General features: G+C 35.1%; 2 protein-coding genes across 6 annotated transcripts in view; one reads left to right on the top strand and one right to left on the bottom strand.

Moving 5' to 3' along the window:
• Positions 1–16535, bottom strand: part of LOC124415971 (venom metalloproteinase 3) — a 97830-nt gene that overhangs the window by 14929 nt on the left and 66366 nt on the right. For 4 of the 5 annotated variants that reach the window (XM_046896766.1, XM_046896756.1, XM_046896747.1 and 1 more), the window contains 7 exons: positions 15662–15725; positions 13094–13305; positions 8178–8267; positions 6670–6874; positions 6393–6522; positions 5734–5863; positions 3745–3887 (listed from right to left, as the gene is read on the bottom strand). In XM_046896766.1, coding sequence (XP_046752722.1) covers positions 3745–3887; positions 5734–5863; positions 6393–6522; positions 6670–6874; positions 8178–8267; positions 13094–13305; positions 15662–15725 — 974 coding nt within the window. Of the gene's footprint in view, positions 1–1870; positions 1924–3744; positions 3888–5733; positions 5864–6392; positions 6523–6669; positions 6875–8177; positions 8268–13093; positions 13306–15661; positions 15726–16535 lie in introns of all 5 variants that reach the window. The other variant, XM_046896775.1, reaches the window with a different exon arrangement.
• LOC124416191 (homologous-pairing protein 2 homolog) lies at positions 3887–4985 on the top strand. The gene is made up of 2 exons (XM_046897116.1): positions 3887–4126; positions 4446–4985. Exons 1-2 carry the CDS (start codon positions 3977–3979, stop codon positions 4893–4895), a joined length of 600 nt encoding a protein of 199 aa, XP_046753072.1. The 5' UTR covers positions 3887–3976; the 3' UTR covers positions 4896–4985.

A 16535-nucleotide genomic window follows, 5' to 3' on the forward strand; every position in this document is an offset into this window, starting at 1 on the left:
CAAATTTCGAGAAGGTGCACAACATTTACCAAAAAAAAATAGGAAGCTACTGGACGGGCGAGGTTTCGGCAATGCGAACGGGAAGCTGGGCGAACTGAAACGTGATCGCTGTGACGGAGGGTTAAGGCTTATAAGCTTTGCTTCCAGCAATAAGTTACGAGTTCTTTGTAAAAACATCGTAAACATGGTAAATTTTAATAATAAAATGCAAAATCGAAAAAACATAGTCTTCCATGCTATGTTTTTTTGGTTATAAATTCTACTTTAAAAGTAAACTATCAACTTCTTGTCAAACGCTATTATTTATACCAGGAGGATTTGGTGCATTTTGCCGGTCAGTTCGAATTTCTAGCGAATGAGAAACCGATTACGTTGTTTAGGTATGTGCTGCCATGGAAATGTAAATGGTTGCCTATCTGCTGGCGCTCGGCGCTCAGGTTCACTGAACCATTCGGATATTTATCTTCGTTTTAATAGAATTATTATGATTATCGGAAATGTGTTTCCAATTTCTTTTTCATAAGATTCTGTTATTAAATAATCTTTTTTACTTAAATAAAGCAAAAGTAGTCGATTCCAAGACATTTGTCGGCAAAAAATAGGTTTCAAAATCAACATCTTCCCAAAGGATGAATGTTTAAAAATCAAGTTTCTATCGATACACCAAGTCTGGAAAAATGTTGCCAAGAATACCAAATGACTGATTTTGGTTTTCAGAAATAAAAAACGTTTTAACCCTTACATTTTTTGTTATTCAACGTTAACTTGTATTTTGTAAATTTGAAATCGAACGGCAACAGCGCACTATTAGTTGTAGATAATTCAAAAATGGCGTAAAAAATGTTCTGCTTTTCCAATTTACACCATGTTAGTACAATCAAAGATTGTCGGGTCAAAGACAAGTGGCGTTAACGTTGAATCCCATATTTGAGTCGAGTGTTGTTGATTTAGTTAGGTGATATATGGGTCATTCCATGCAAAATAATCCAGCCCGTAACTCTATCCATTTTTTTCCTTCTTTACTCAGAGTCCTCAGCCCAAAAACTTGAAAATAAAAAAAAAAAACTAACTAGAATTTTCGTTTTTCAGTAACTTATTCAAGCCATCTCAAAGCTATGATGTAAAATGACGATTTTCTATCCAAAACTGAAGCAGAATTCCCGTTATTTGTTTTTTCCCAGAGGGATTTAAATTTTACATTTCAATAATTTTTATACACTTGATTATACATTTTTGTGTAGTAATTTCTCTTACAATTTCTCAAAATTAACGAATAATTCACCATTACAAAAATCGAACAAATTGTAATTCCACTTCCGTTTTGGTCTCAAACTATCAGTTTAAACCATAGAATTTGGTTCGCTGATTGCCGTAAGCAATACGCAGAGAAAATAATCTGAAGTGGTTAGGGTCACAGACGGGGTGATTTGGCATGGAACCCACCGTACAATATCATTGGATTATTTTACTATCTAAACTTACAAAGCCCACGCGACAGTTTATTTCATTAGTCTACATGATCCGTACGGTGTCATTGCAGCCCAGTAGTATGAAACATGATAAGCTGTGATGAATGGATTAGATTTATCTTCGGGGTAGTTCAAGTTTCGACAGAATCAAATTCATAAGTTACGACGAAGCTCCATCGAATTTCTTCTACTTTCTACAATTCATCGTCTGGCAGCCCTCGTAGATAAATCTAATAATTAATGCATTTTACCCGGTTGTTAACTGTTTTTATGTATGTACAAATTATTCTAAATAATCTAAAATTCAATCAGCACAATTCCGATATATTTACATGTTTCAGATCCGTAAAATATAAATTAAAGTTTGAAAAAAAGCTTAATCGCTAAGTAATAAACCATACCGGCTGTTCCCTTTGTGCAGCGGCCGCCTTTCCTACGGCGGCACATATCATACCTGTTTTTCAGAATAAAAAGATCGAAAGTATGAAATTATTAATTTTACACACAATTATCGGTGAAGTTATACATGAGGGTAAGAAAATATATGAATGTGTATATATTATTGTAAAGCTTCCAAATATGTAGTACGATATCTGGTAAATTGAATATTTAAGTACCTATGAAAAGTGTTTTAAAAAAGCGGGGCATGGAAAAAATAGTAACGTTTTGCGGTAGAACAATTATAAATTGATAAGCTTCCGCTCATTCATTCAGAAGCATGAAGTATGTCAAGAAATGTGTACTTGATGGAACTATTTTTGAAATATTTTTACAAATATGTGAGAATTTTTTCAAACGATATTGAAATGTTTTGTTAATTGTTTTTTCTTTTTCAATTTATCACTTTTTTTACACAGCGTTTCGCGAAAAGAACACCTGGACATTTCTTTTTTGCAGTTGCAAAACGTCATTTACTAGAAAATAAACATGTTCTGCTCAAGAGTTCTCAGTCTTTTGTTTTAACTTGTTTCCCGTCACAGATTGGTACGAAAAAACCAATCCGGAGCGTGTACTCATCATGAACTCTCTTTATCGCGATGCTTTTTAATTCGAGAATAATAAAATATTATTAGTTCTTATACACTCTCATTTCTACATGTTGTTGTAGTATATAATTGCAGAAAGGTTCACTGTAAGGTTAATTTTTGTATTTGTAATTTATATTGCATATAAGGCAAGTGTTGATATGTATATTCCTTCAGAAAAATCATTCAACTATTCATCGAATACTTTCAAATTTATTGTATGGTATGTGCAATATGTATACCTCTATACAGGTATAATATAATGAAAAAATGGAATTCAAGAGTTCTTGATCATCGGCGATGTCCTGTTGGATTTCTTTACACGTTTTGTAATATAAAAAAAAAAAAAATGAATTATGCCTACAGAAAACCGTAGAATTACATATCAGCTTGTTTACACTGTTTATGGAGAGTTTGGATTGAGAGCGACAGTTTAAAAGTAGCTCTACAGAGTGTATACGGCGAGAAAAAACTAGAGCTTAAGGTCAGGTGGTACTCCTACCGTTACCGACCGAGCAAACTCATCCCTTTTTTTCCTATATTAAATAAGCAAACGAACGGAAAGGGTTAAAATTTCGACGGTGCATCGCTCTTTTCTAGGTCGCTAGACGAGAACTAGGAATTACAATAATTTCGTAAATAAAAGATGCTCTCACAATCAGCCGAGCGTTCCTTGGTTGGCCGTGCGCCCAGTTAATCGTGAGAGCATCTTTTATTTACGAGATTATTGTAATTCCTAGTTCTCGTCTAGTGACCTCAATATTCCATGAAAAAAGTCTTCCGACGGCTCATTTCACTACTAATTCTTTTCGCAATTGCGCAAAGTATCTCAGCCATGAACTTTTTGGCCCCGAAAATGCGGGAAATGTTGGAATAGCAACACATGTTAAAAAATCACACATTTTTTTCGCGATTTTCGGGACATAAGTAATTTTCCTGAATTCCGCTACGAAAGAATGATGCACCCTCGGAATTTGAATCCTTTCAGTTCATTTGTTTATTTAATATAAGAGGGAAAAGGGTGAGTTTACTCGGTCGGTAAGGGTAGGAGTGCAACATGCTCTTAATAATCAAATTTCGATACCAGAGTTGAATAGTAGTGCAAATAGTTTTGCGCTCAAATAAATTTGTTTGCAACGATGTTTTGTAAGGTGATTGAAAAATCTGTACGAAATGGTTGAAAATTTGTCGTTCGTTATTAACGGTCATTGATTTTTTTATTATTTTGTTTCAGAAGTGAACACTCTTACTTTGTAACCGCTACTGCAATGTCGTAGACAGGAAGCCGCCTCTCGCGGAAAAGGTATTTCCCCATATCGGTCAAGGCAGCTGCTGAATCTATGGCATCTCGACCAACGCGATTCTGCTCCAAATACGGCGTAGCGTCTCTACCCTAGAAGAAAGAAGTTTCATTAATTGCGCCAAGTCAAAAACGAGCTTGCGGATCGTACGAGTCTTCATTCTACCGCGAGGTCCAATGAAATGGCTACGAACGCAGTTTACGAGTTTCTCAAAGTCCAGAACAGGCCTTACAGTGCGAACGACGTCACATCGAATTTACAGGAATTCAGTAAAGTCAATGTCCAGAAGGCGTTGGACAAGCTGGTCAACAGTGAGAAAATATTCGAGAAGGTAGAGCGTCGAAGTAATCAGGAAAAGTGTACGGACTTCTCGGTGTCGAGGGTCTCAATTGATTCAAAGTCAGAGTTTGAAATTTGGTTCTGAGGGGGAGCCTCATCAGAAAACTATCAGTTTATTATGACTAAGTAACGCTAGCAATTACAGCAATATCATTTGACAGCGAGATGCTTACTGGATTCGGGTAAAACCTGAAATTATTCATGTTTGCTTTCGTTGAATCTTCATTGACTCTCTAATCAGATGAATACACAAAAATAGTGTTACAAGTTTATCCGAAAAACAATTACGGATTATTGTCCATTTTTTCCAGATTTATGGGAAGCAAAAAATTTACTGCGTCGTTCAGGAAGCAACGCAGGAGCCAGAAGAATTGATGCGAATTCAAATGGAACTGGACCGTCACTTGACAGAAGTTACTTCGAAGAAACTGGAAGTCGAACGAGAGCTTCGCTCAAAAGAAGCCGAACTTGCAGCGCTGAAGTCAGGCTTGTCTATCACTGAAGCGAAAGATGAAAAAAGCAGACTACTAAATTCAATTAAAAAAATGGAAGATAAATTGGAAACAATAGTAAGCAAAAACGGATCCGAAAATCTTGGTGAAGTGAAAAAATGTGTGCTTAAAAAAACTGACAATTATACACGGGAGTATTCGAAGAGAAAACGACTCTGTGCTGAAATGATTGAATCTATTCTCGAAGGATTTCCTGGGACTAAAAAAGGCCTGTACGAAGAAATCGGCATTGAAACTGTAGATTTGTAATGATCCTTAGTCACGAAATTATTGCTGCTATCGCACTACAATTTCCGTTATTATTTATTTCAGTTATTCACGATTCACTTCGGGCATATTTATTTTTTTTAAATACTGAAAATGTTTGTCTTTTGTTGCTCAATTCAATACCCTCGGTTTTTTCTACAAATATTACTGAATCTTCTGCAGCGGAGTCTAGCAAGTTTATAAAAATGTATCGAAAACTAGCAATTTCAACAGTCTTTGAGTAAGAAACTACAACAAACACAACATTGCAGAACATTCCGTGATTTGATATTTATTTGAAGTTTTTTTTATTTTAATCTGCGATAACGATTGCACGGTACGTTTTTCTTTGAGATTTTCGCTGACAATGGATTGTCATGTAAATCGTTGTTTGGTCATTTTTTTTTACCATATTCTTACCTTTCCTTTTTTCTATTTGTTTCTACTTTGAAACTGCACAGATTAACGTTCTATAAAGATTCCTCTGCTATCCGCGCACTTTCGAAAATATGACGAGCTTAGAAAAAAATTGCACAAAAAAATCTAGGGTGTTGAATCGGTTGTAAAGAAAATTTCTCATTCAGTATTAACTAAAACCAATCCACTTTACTTTATTCAACGTATAGAAAATTATGATATGTTTTTTGTAATTGAAAACATTTTTCAAACAGTTTAGTTTGGAATCAGAATCTAATTAAATAAGAAGATGTTTTTAACCTGATATTACAACCTGAAAGACTATGAGACATATTCGTATGTTTAATAAAGAAAAGTGGCTTCAAGTTTCCAAGGAAAGCGAAGGGAATATAAACACTGAATTCGTAATTAATTAAAAACTTACTCTTGAAATAATGATACCCGCGATGCTGATACGAATTTTCGGACCCTTCAATAATTTGTATCTCAGGTCAACTCCGTTCCAGAATGAGACGAAGTACCTTTTAATCTGTACATTATCTCCGCCATGTAACCTAAGAAAAAACGAAGAACGCTTAAGCATTGATTATAGATAATATATGAAAGGAAAGATAACTGGTGACGAAAATTTTTCATTTTTTTTAACACCTTCAAATGAGAATATTTTAAAAGATTTTCATCCTATTTCTGATTTAATTGTTATTCGATTCTCTTAATTTTTGGTTCGATTTTACGTCACGTATTGCTGATTAGAAAGAAATTCTTCTGAGGGACGTTGATATGATATCTAAAAATCTATATTCAACCGTTTAAATTGTTTTCGGCTTAAAAAAAAAAAAATAAAAATTATTTTCGACATGTGTATCAGGTACGGCTGTCGGCTATAAAAAACGTTGTTGTTCTTATTCGTAAACATAAGATATCTTCATTTTGTGAGTTCCATATTTTTGTATGAAATGGACCATGAATTCCGAATTGTCAATAGATACAAATAGGCAATGAATTTGTTTGAAGAATGCGAGAAAGCAGGACATTAAATATGAATTTGATAAAAATTATCGGATGTAAAATTATTTCATTCACCTGTACCCGTCGTAATCTACGATACACAGGATTTCTGGAAAGATTACGTATGGCGCTTCCCGCTTTGATCTACTACCGATCGATCGTTTCGATCTAAACCTCTTTCCCAGATGATCTGGCTCCATAAATGCTGAAATAAAAAATATCAGATCAAATCTTGATTAGATTTTAACAGAGACGTTGATCGATAACGCGTATAATGCATTTACATGACAACATCGTTAAACAAGGTGAAAAATATTCAGAATGGTGATAATGAAATAGTAGAAATGCCCACCAAAATCACTATAATCGTCGTCTTGCAGTGGCTGCGATCTCTTGTAAATGACGTGATGATGTGTGTGCTTCAAGTTTCTTTTCGTACGCGTAACTTCGTCCGGCTTCGATTTCCCGTTTTGCGAAACTTGCGAACTTCTGACAACATCTTTCAAAATTCGTTTGGGTAACGGTCGTATCACTAATTCTGACCCTATATTTCCTTCCTGTAAATAATCATCAAATTATCATCCGTGTCTAGGTACATTAATTTCGTGGCTACGTTGAAAAAAAAAACATTATAGGTATAGACAGATTCGTTTCAAGGTAGCTTAGGAACGTATTTTTTGCGTTTCTCGAAAGCGCCGCACGAAATCCGCCCATGTTTGTTTTAAGGCTAGGTAGTATTCTTAACTTTACCGACCGAGCAAACTCACCCTTTTTTTGTTATATTAATAAAACAAACGAACGGAAGAGTTCAAATTTCGATCGTTCATGGCTATTTTCGTTTCGTCCGTTTGATTCTTCAGGGTGAGTTTGCTCGGTCGGTAAAGGTAGGAGTACTACATAACCTGCAAATGCGATATCGTCATTTGTTTTCCTTCTTATCAGGTCAATGGCCTGGTATGAAATTTCGCTCACACGAGAACGTGCTTTCCAACTTTGATTTGCCAAAATACGAATGTTCTCTGTCATTCATAATCGATTTTGCGGGTGAACTATAAACACCTCGGAGCTTTATGCAACGTTTAAAAGTGTTCTTTGTCGTTCGGTATTTCCTGGGTCGCCGTCGTCGTGTATATAAGTCCATCAAGATTCGGTATCGAGATTGAGAGACGGGGGAGGCGTGTTAAAGAGAGAGTGAAAGTGAAAGGTCAAGACACCTTGAGTCACTGATCAAAGTGCCTTTTGACGATGTGTCTGTGCCCTGTAATTTATTGCCAACAACTCGAGTCTCTAATATTACCCTCCTGCCAACCGATATAATTATAATTACCTATATCGATGTATTGTTTTTATATTGCAGAGAAAGGAAACGAATCGTAATTATTATAGTATATTGAAAAAACCATTTATGATTACGTGAAAATTTTTATTATTATTTTTTTTTCCTTGAGTTACGAATATTCAAGAAAATTCTTATCCGATTTTTTCAACCAAATATAATTTTCAAACGAAATGATGTACTGAAACAAGTGAGCGCGTGTGTTTTCGTCTTTAGTCATGGGTTCAACAAAAAAATGCGAAGTAAAATTGTTAATCTTAAAAATATAAGCTTGAAATTTTAAGAAAATTCACAAGATGAAGAAAATGAAATACGTGCGATAAATTTTGTGGAAAATATATGCTCGTTTCAACAGTCAGAATAACAAAAAAACAGAATATGAAGTGTATAAAAAAATGTTGATCTCAAAATCTTGTCCGAATTCAGAAATAATACCGCACGTATTAAAAACGGATGATAAAAATATTGCATTTTGGTACAATGGCGGTTCGGAACTGAATTAAGAAATACGGAGCGCGGCTTACCACGAGAACTTTTCCATTTTCATCTCGCCGAAGGAGAATAGACGCCATGTTGCTCCTGTCTTGGTAAATATCGCCTATATCTGTGCTTTCCTAGAAAATAAAATAAATTTCATTAAATAACGCCATATTGATATTTCAAAACACGCAAGATCATTCTTTGCTCGTGAAGAATGCCGGAGTAAGAAGAAATTCACATATTGACGACCCTAACATTATTTGCATGACCGATGAAATCTAAGTTTTGGTCAGTTTTGAGCTAAGAAAATCTCCGTCGATGGACACAAAACTATTAAAATTTGTTTGTTCGTTCTCCAAATATCGACGGAGAAAATAATTGATCGCACAGTTAATAATTTCATAACATGTATACAACCTACTTTTCCTTATTTATAAGAAGCGAAATCCATTTCTCAGAAAATCTACACAATTAAAATTTCAAGCCGTGAATACAAGTTGAATGTTTTTTTTTTTATAGAAGTTATAGTTCTTTAATTTAGAAAGTAACTGAAAACTGCGAGGATATTTGTTTTAAATATCGATTAATTATTCTTGCGTTGATATACGTATTACATCAGTTTTTGAAATCGATTAATTTATGTTGTAGAATTACTCTCACATTGCGAGAAAACGGCAAGTTTGAAAAAAAACTCAGTTTCTGAAACACGTCATCGTTCATAAAGTGTTTCTTTAATCAAATAAAGTTATTTTTGGCTAATATTTTCATTTTAAAGTGAACCGGTTAGCCACTTGTTTTTCATTTTTCTAAAGTAAAACAGCCGTAAGTTCTATTATCAAAAATCGTTCCTCTCCCGTTCATGGTTTCAAATTTTAGTTATTTCCCGTGGAATTATCAAAAATATTGAATAAGTAAATGAAAATAGCCATTTTGAAATCAATGATATTTTTTTTTTACTTAAAAATGATGAAAGAAGAAGTTGTTGGAAACGGGGCAAAGTTTTTTTTTACCGAACCTTCGTGGAAAAATGAGATTAAAATTTCCTCTTCAAAGTCCATTCATAGACTTATAAAAGTGTTCGAGAGAAACATTCTACAAAAAATTCTTCGAACATGTTTAGAAAATAATTCTGAATTATTAAGAAAGTTGCATTATCTGCCAAATTTTAGCAAACCTCCGCACCGATTTACATCTGTGAAGACTTTTATCCGAATCCCTGTAGAATTTTCAACAGTGTCCACGGAATTAGGTTATATTATAAGAAATAATCAAAGTTTGCCATAAAGTTTTTATAATCTTTGAATTTTATCGACCAATTATGCATAGAAATAGTATATTTCTAGCTGAAGGTAGAAAACAAAAACGTGTAATAAAAACGGTCTAGCCGAAGTGTGAAACCGATTATGGAGAATCCCGAAAGTAGAGATAATAATCACGAAATATATTGCCCAAGTTTTGAACCGTGATATTTAATTACTTTCCGTGTTGCCCAAGGCCATTTGTTTGTACATTTATTATCGATTGGAAAATAAAAGCAGCGAAGCCTATAACGCAAAGCGTATAACGTATGCCGTGATTTTAGTCAACTTTGCCTCGATCCGGGAGTTTCCAGGTGCCGCCATGCCGCCGTGAGATGTAGGCAGCCGGTATTTGCAATGAAACGTGTCGGTGAATGGTAAAAGTGAAAATTCCGTGGCCAGATGCGTGACGGAAGGAGTGCGCGAAACAAGCGAAGTAGAAATACAAGAGGCTTAAGTAATGTTCCAGTGTGACGTCACAGCTCTTGGGAAGGAAAGAGAAATCTGGCATTCATTGTTAGCTCGATGATTTGAATTCATTTCGCGTCGACGCGTCGTCGTTTCCTTGGAAATTATAACCGTCGAATAAATTATACGATCAATTTATACATACCATAAATCAATCCATTTATACCGCTGATGAATATACAAAAATAACTATTTGTTTAACGAAGGCTTGAAAAAATTTCGACAATTTCGTTTTCATAAGCTTTAATAATCTTTCATCGTTTTATTCTAATCACTTTCACGCAATTCGAACAATTTTCAAGATCTTATACAACGTTTTACAGAAGGTTTTTTCTCATGTTTTCAAAGTCCCGATCAACATATCGATATTCAAGGCTAATTTTGAGGAAACATTTTAATTTCTTACGAAAAATTTCTCCAAGGTCCATTTATAAGGAAGATAGGTGACGATATTTTGATGATTTTTTTTTAGAAAATGCTGTTTTAAAAATGAAAATTGCTATATTTTGTTCATCGTTATCCGCGAAGATTATACAGAATCAGAATATGCGAATAATTACTGGTAAATATTGAATTACTCTTCGACATCTACGTACAGACATTTCGGAATCAAAAAATTCAGTTCTCTTTCCTGCGAAAAAAATTGTTGTTCACCCAATATATGAATAAAACATTCCATATTCCTAATTCACATCTGATTGAATTATAATATGCACAATTATCAAGAATAATAAGAACAACTTTTTTCGGATGAACGAAATAGTTTTTCACTTCTGGAATGTTAAATATTTTCCACTGTGTAAAGTTTCTAATTTGTCAAATCTACGGAAACAGTATATTGCGTTCCAGGTGCGGAAAGTAGGTGATTTCTGATGAGTGTGAAGTTTGCAGCGTGAGCGGCAAAGGCAAGCGCTGTGATTACACGAGTCATACGTTATTATTTGCAAACAACTGTGAAGGAAAGATCGAATTGACCAGCAACGAATTTTATTCAACTTTTGTCCATTTTTATTTTTACGGAGTGGGGTGTCTAAACGTATATTACCTTATGTTTGAATTATGTACTTGGCATCAAATCTGATTTCAATATTTTTTGTACATCAAGAAAGCATTTTTGCGGCTAGCTATTCTCATATTTTTCGAGATAAAATAGAAATTTATTCAGGCTTTCACCACTTTAGTGCACTTGGCGAATGGTTTTTGTACGTGAGGTGCTTTGGAGGGATTTTTCTATGGGTATATACCGTGATGTAAGTATACATGGTGTGCCGAGAACTTCGTCGACAGGCGACACGCCCCTTTCTTCGAGGTCACACCCTTTAAATGAGGTGTGTACCAACTGTCTAAAGAAATCCCTATATTTATAGGGAATTATTTTTCTGGCGAACGCTACCCTGCTGGTGTGAGTTATTTAAAGTCCTGCTCATTTTTTCCCCGCGAAGTTTCAACGTCACAACAATTAATCACCACCGATCTAGGGTATTTTGGCGCCGTTGGTACGCAACTTACTTGAGTCCAGTCCAGCGCGAGAGAAAAACTTTTTTGGAGAAGGAAGCTGCACTCCTAGGCACACCATGTATTTGTGGACTAGTGTTTCAGTTGGTACTTAACATACTCTCTGAACAAAGGACCCCGCGGAATCCTTATAGAAATTGGCTTCCGCTCGGATTAGCTGGATGTTCAGTATGTTACATCATAATATACATTCTCCCGGTGAAAAGTTCTCCTGGACACAAGTCCCAAAAATCAGTAAATTCCGAGATATAGGCTTCGCAAGGAGGGTGTACGGATTTTTTCATATCTAGGGATTACGAAATTTTTACAAATGACCAAGCTCGAAGGGGGACTTGAAATGAAATATATCACTCAAAATTTGCACAGCCGATTCGCAGAGACTCCGCAGATGCGTGAAAAACAGGTACAAGTCGAATATTGCAAGTTTCTTACGTGAAATCTGACGCTGCACCTCCTTGCAGTAGGTAAACCGACGAGTTCGTGAATGGAATCAATGCATGGATGGAATCAATCACAGCTTCCTGACTGTCTATGTCTTTAAGAATCAACTGTGCAATTTTTTGAGTGATTTGTATGATTTCAACTCCCCTTGAAGCTTTATAATTCATGAAAATCACGAGATTCATAGCTATCAAAAATCTGAACATTTTTCTTTCGAAGCCGGTTTTACAGAATTAACTACCGATTCTTGGGACTTGTGTTCACGAGAACTTTCAATCCGGAGGATATGTAGTATAACGTATTGAAAATCCAGTCAATCGATCAGGAGCCAATTTCATTAAGGATTCTGCGGAGTCGTTTAGATAAAAAACGAAAAACTTTGGTGAATTTGCATTTGCGTTTTCAGTTTCCTGGGACTGTCGCCATATGGAGCACATCGTGTAGGTTGTACATATGTTTAACTGGCAATAAACAGGTAATGTAAGATGCAGAAAAGTATTGCGAAGTGCCTTCTGCAAGAACGCGAAGCAAGCGTAGTGTTCTTGCTACGCCTTTACGGCCTAGTTTGTACTTCTATCTGCAATATACGAAAATTACGTTTTCAAATTACGAAGCCTTCCTAATTGCATAACATACAGAGTCAGAGGTTTATCTTTAATTCTCGGACATTCTTGCTACCTGAAAATTGTAATCGAGAATCACGAAATCTGTACAGCCTGAAAAAAGTCTGTACACACCGAGAAAACAAAGCGTTTGACTTGCATTTATTCGATTCATATGAAATGGCTCAACTTTCAACTAAATTTGATTTTACCGTAACGAACTTTCACTTATAACTGTAAAGTGATAAATTGTTCAGTTGGATTGACAAAATTCCACTGTATCTGTATCAAAATGTCGAATTCGTTAAGAACCGTCAACTTAATTGATCAATCCCCCCAGGCAATGAAAATTTTACTCATTTAACTAGACAATTATTTATTCCGCAGTTACAAGGAAGGATTCCATGACGTCCATAAAAGACTTGTCTAGTTGAAAGTGTGAAATTTCATGAAATAAAATAAAAATTTCAACGATATAATTTCTTTGACAATGAGTCTGATAACTTTCTTTTCTATGCATAGTGGAAAACTACATCTCGTTTTTGTTGTACGCGATACTTATACAAGACTTAAATCCAACTAAGAAGAGTAGGACAAAAGCAAAACAGTGTAATTAGAATATTTTCTCAGCAGTACCTCTGATACGTCAACGTAATGGAGACCGTCTGGTTGGGAACTGTTTTTCTCGACAGTCCACATCGGCAGATCCTTCGGAGGTAAAAGACCACGAGTCGGCTTTAAGGAAAGATTGTAATTCTTCCCGAAAGCTTGCAGCTGCAATTCGGGCTCAGAATTGATGCTCCTCTTTGGCAACGTGTGGGAAATCGGTATCACCTCGTATTCAGGTACTGAAAATGATCGTGAGAAGAAAAGAGTTTTACTTTTTCCCTATATTTATTCGTTTGTTTTCTTGTCGCTTTTCTCTCAAGACTATCAGTTAAATTTTGTCATTTGTCTGGTTTTTTTCAAAGTTCTTGTTATCCGCTTTATCCCTTCAATACTCTGGGTGAATTTTGGGAATGCATGTTTCGACAATCACTCGGTCCAATTGATCAGGGTTTGTTTTATTCGAAATTAGGTAGATCGAGGCCTATTTATATTGTTTTCTTGTCAGCATCAATCGATAGGTAAGATATCTAACAGAAAGTTATCTGAAATAAGTTTAATTACTTCGCTGGGTGACAGGTTATGCCAACTGATTTACTTCAAATCTAGAGACTTTATTTTTGAATAGTCGACCTTACTTACCACAATCCCATTTTTTTAGGTGTAGAATTTTTGGTTTTGTTGATTAAATTAAAAAGTTTTTCCGTTTTGGAAGAAAAATCGAGTTTCAGCTTTGAACGGCCGCCATTTTGCTGAGAAACGATTTGGATTAAAGAGAATAAACTATCAATGAATACTGTAAAAATTTGTAGAAGGGTGTATGAGCAGTTTTTGAGATGTGGGTACAGCAAAACATGACACCGAGCGAAATAGTCGACTTGCTCAATTTACATAGTTTCGAATAAAACAAACCTAATAGAATTGAAGTGAATAATTGACTGTCGAGGTATCACTTTCCTGTAAAATAACCCACCCTGTGACGCTGATTAATTTCGAATTTCTTATTTGGTTTTTTACATGGCAGTCCTCACCCCAAAAAGTACGCAAGAAAGTAAGAAATAAATTATTCTTTCAATAGTTTTTCTCTACAAATTATTCGAGCTCTCTGCGAAAACGATCATCGGACAATTTACACAAATTTTAAGATATGATACAATCATTTCAAACCTAATCCGAAGAAGGGATTTTGGTTTTTTCTATTTTTTCAGAGGGATTTAAATTTTTACTTATAAAAGTTTCTTATAAGGACATTACTGATAGAAGTTTTTTCTATGACCAATTTTTCTAAGGTATCTTAAAATTACATCATAATACGGAGGACACTAAATTATTTTCAATTAATTAGGTCAAATTTATTGAAATGAAGGATTTTAATGCTTCTGGAAAAATAGAAAAAAAACTGAATCCCACTTTCGGTTTAGTCTTTAAATCTTTGTTGGACATCATAGGGTTTGTTATACATATTTCTGCAAAAATTGAATAATTGTATTTCAGATTGCTTGAATAAGTTTCACAAAAATAGGATTAAAAAAGGTTTTACAAACATCTGTTGGTAGTTTTTGAAGTGAAATCTATACCGTATTGTCCACGTAAATGAATGTTTGAATGTACGTAATTGAGTGAAAAACGTGTGTAAACAACTTCTTAATTGATTATTTTGAAGCTGGAGACATAAACTTCAAGATGCACCTCGTAGATTTGGTTTATAACAGTTTTTTTCTGTAACGGTATATCTCTTTAAAGCAATTTGCATCGAAATTATTGAAAATTAACTTCTATTTTGCTACCCCGAGATTTTCGGGGTCACTGAAAACGAATCTAACGTTTGAATTTCAAAATTTAAGATGGCGTCTCCGATACGGTGGACTGAACATATAAAAATTGATCCTATCCGTCACGTTGAAGTTCGGAAATATCTCAGATTCGACCCCATTTTTGAAATCAGCGACCTCGATAACCCTCGAGTACCCAGTTTCAAGGAATTTGACTGCAAGAAAAATTGTATGCTTCAAATGAAAAAAAGGAAAAGACAAAATCTGAAATATTCGGAGTCAGAGTTGGATGCGTGATTTGGCACGAAATGCTCCATCCGCAAACACACGTTGCACAACGCCGACTCTAATGGGTCAATACTCTCGCAATCTGCAAATGATACGAATTACGCAGCAATTGCAGGCCCACCGTGGCTGCGCTCCTGATTGGCCCAAGGCTGATGGAGATGACACGCGTTGTTTGTAGCTACGAATAAGACATTTTTCTGAACAGGTTGTCGTCAACATTCCCGCGAATTTATGACAAATCTCAACGCGCACATTGCTTTTCGGTATTTAACTGTTCTGCGATATTTGACGGGTAAATATCGATTCACTACCGGAATGATTCACAACAGTTGTATTACAAATAAATTTTGCTTCACCTCACGAAGTCAAAATAGCGTCGAATCTGAACTCGGAAATCCCCGTGTTGTATGGACAGGCTGCTACTAATTGTTTGTTTACAGCGATTTCGATGCATGAAAAAACATCCTGTTATTCAGCTTGAGACTAAATTCATGCTGCATTTATAATTTGCACTTAAACTGTAATTTCGAATCATTACCCAAATCTTGTTGCTCAGTGTGGAAAACTGACAGCATCTCCTCCGTTGTCATGTGTTCGTGTATCTGGAACATAAATAATATTTCTTTGAATAAATAAACTTCGTCTTTCGTTGTTAAACGTCGTAAGTAAACATATCGGGATGTAAAAAAATAATTAACTGTTAAGGCTAGCTTAGCTGCGAAATACTCATTCCAATTTTGGTATACATGGAAGTTGAACAGCATGTTCTCGCGTGTACAAAATTTCAGACCAGGTCGTCGACCTCGTAGGGTTGAGGAAAAAATGTCCAATTCGGATATACTTTATTTTTACTAGCCATTGCTTGAAAATACACGTAAATTTTTGGCAGACAGAATTTGTTGAATAACAAACAGTAATCTTCACGATGGTTCAAAATATCACATGCAGTAAATCATCAGGTTGACATCGGATCGGAGTTGGTGGGATGGGTTTTGAGGAAGTTGATGATGGGTTACAAAATAAAAGAAACTGTGGGATGAATTTTTGTGAGGACTAAATTAGTTGAAAGCAGCGAAAATAATTTTCAGAATCATATAAAAATTTCAACGATCTTACTTCGTATTTGAATTTTTGACAGTTTCACAGTTTTTCTGGGTAAGACTATTAAAAAATTCTGATGATTTTTACAGGGGATTTACAGATGTATGAATTTCAGTGTAAAAAAATTAACCTCATCGGATTCGTGGAAAAAGTTTGTGTCATATCAGAAATCCATCTCAGTTCTCCATAACGTGGCACCGTAAAAAAAATACACAGAAATACCAAAACTCTGATTTTTTTAGACTTGCGACAATTTGAACTTGTCCAGGAATAATATCAATTTTTCCTCAATACTGTCTGAAAACATGGTA

This window comes from Diprion similis, chromosome 1 (assembly GCF_021155765.1).
Source record: "Diprion similis isolate iyDipSimi1 chromosome 1, iyDipSimi1.1, whole genome shotgun sequence".
Lineage (NCBI taxonomy): Eukaryota > Metazoa > Arthropoda > Insecta > Hymenoptera > Diprionidae > Diprion > Diprion similis.

Coding starts and splice junctions, on each gene's coding strand:
- LOC124416191 (XM_046897116.1), top strand. CDS start 3,977: ATGGCTACGAACGCAGTTTACGAGTTTCTCAAAGTCCAGAACAGGCCT. Junction 4,127..4,445: donor GTGAGAAAATATTCGAGAAG/GTAGAGCGTCGA, acceptor CATTTTTTCCAG/ATTTATGGGAAGCAAAAAAT.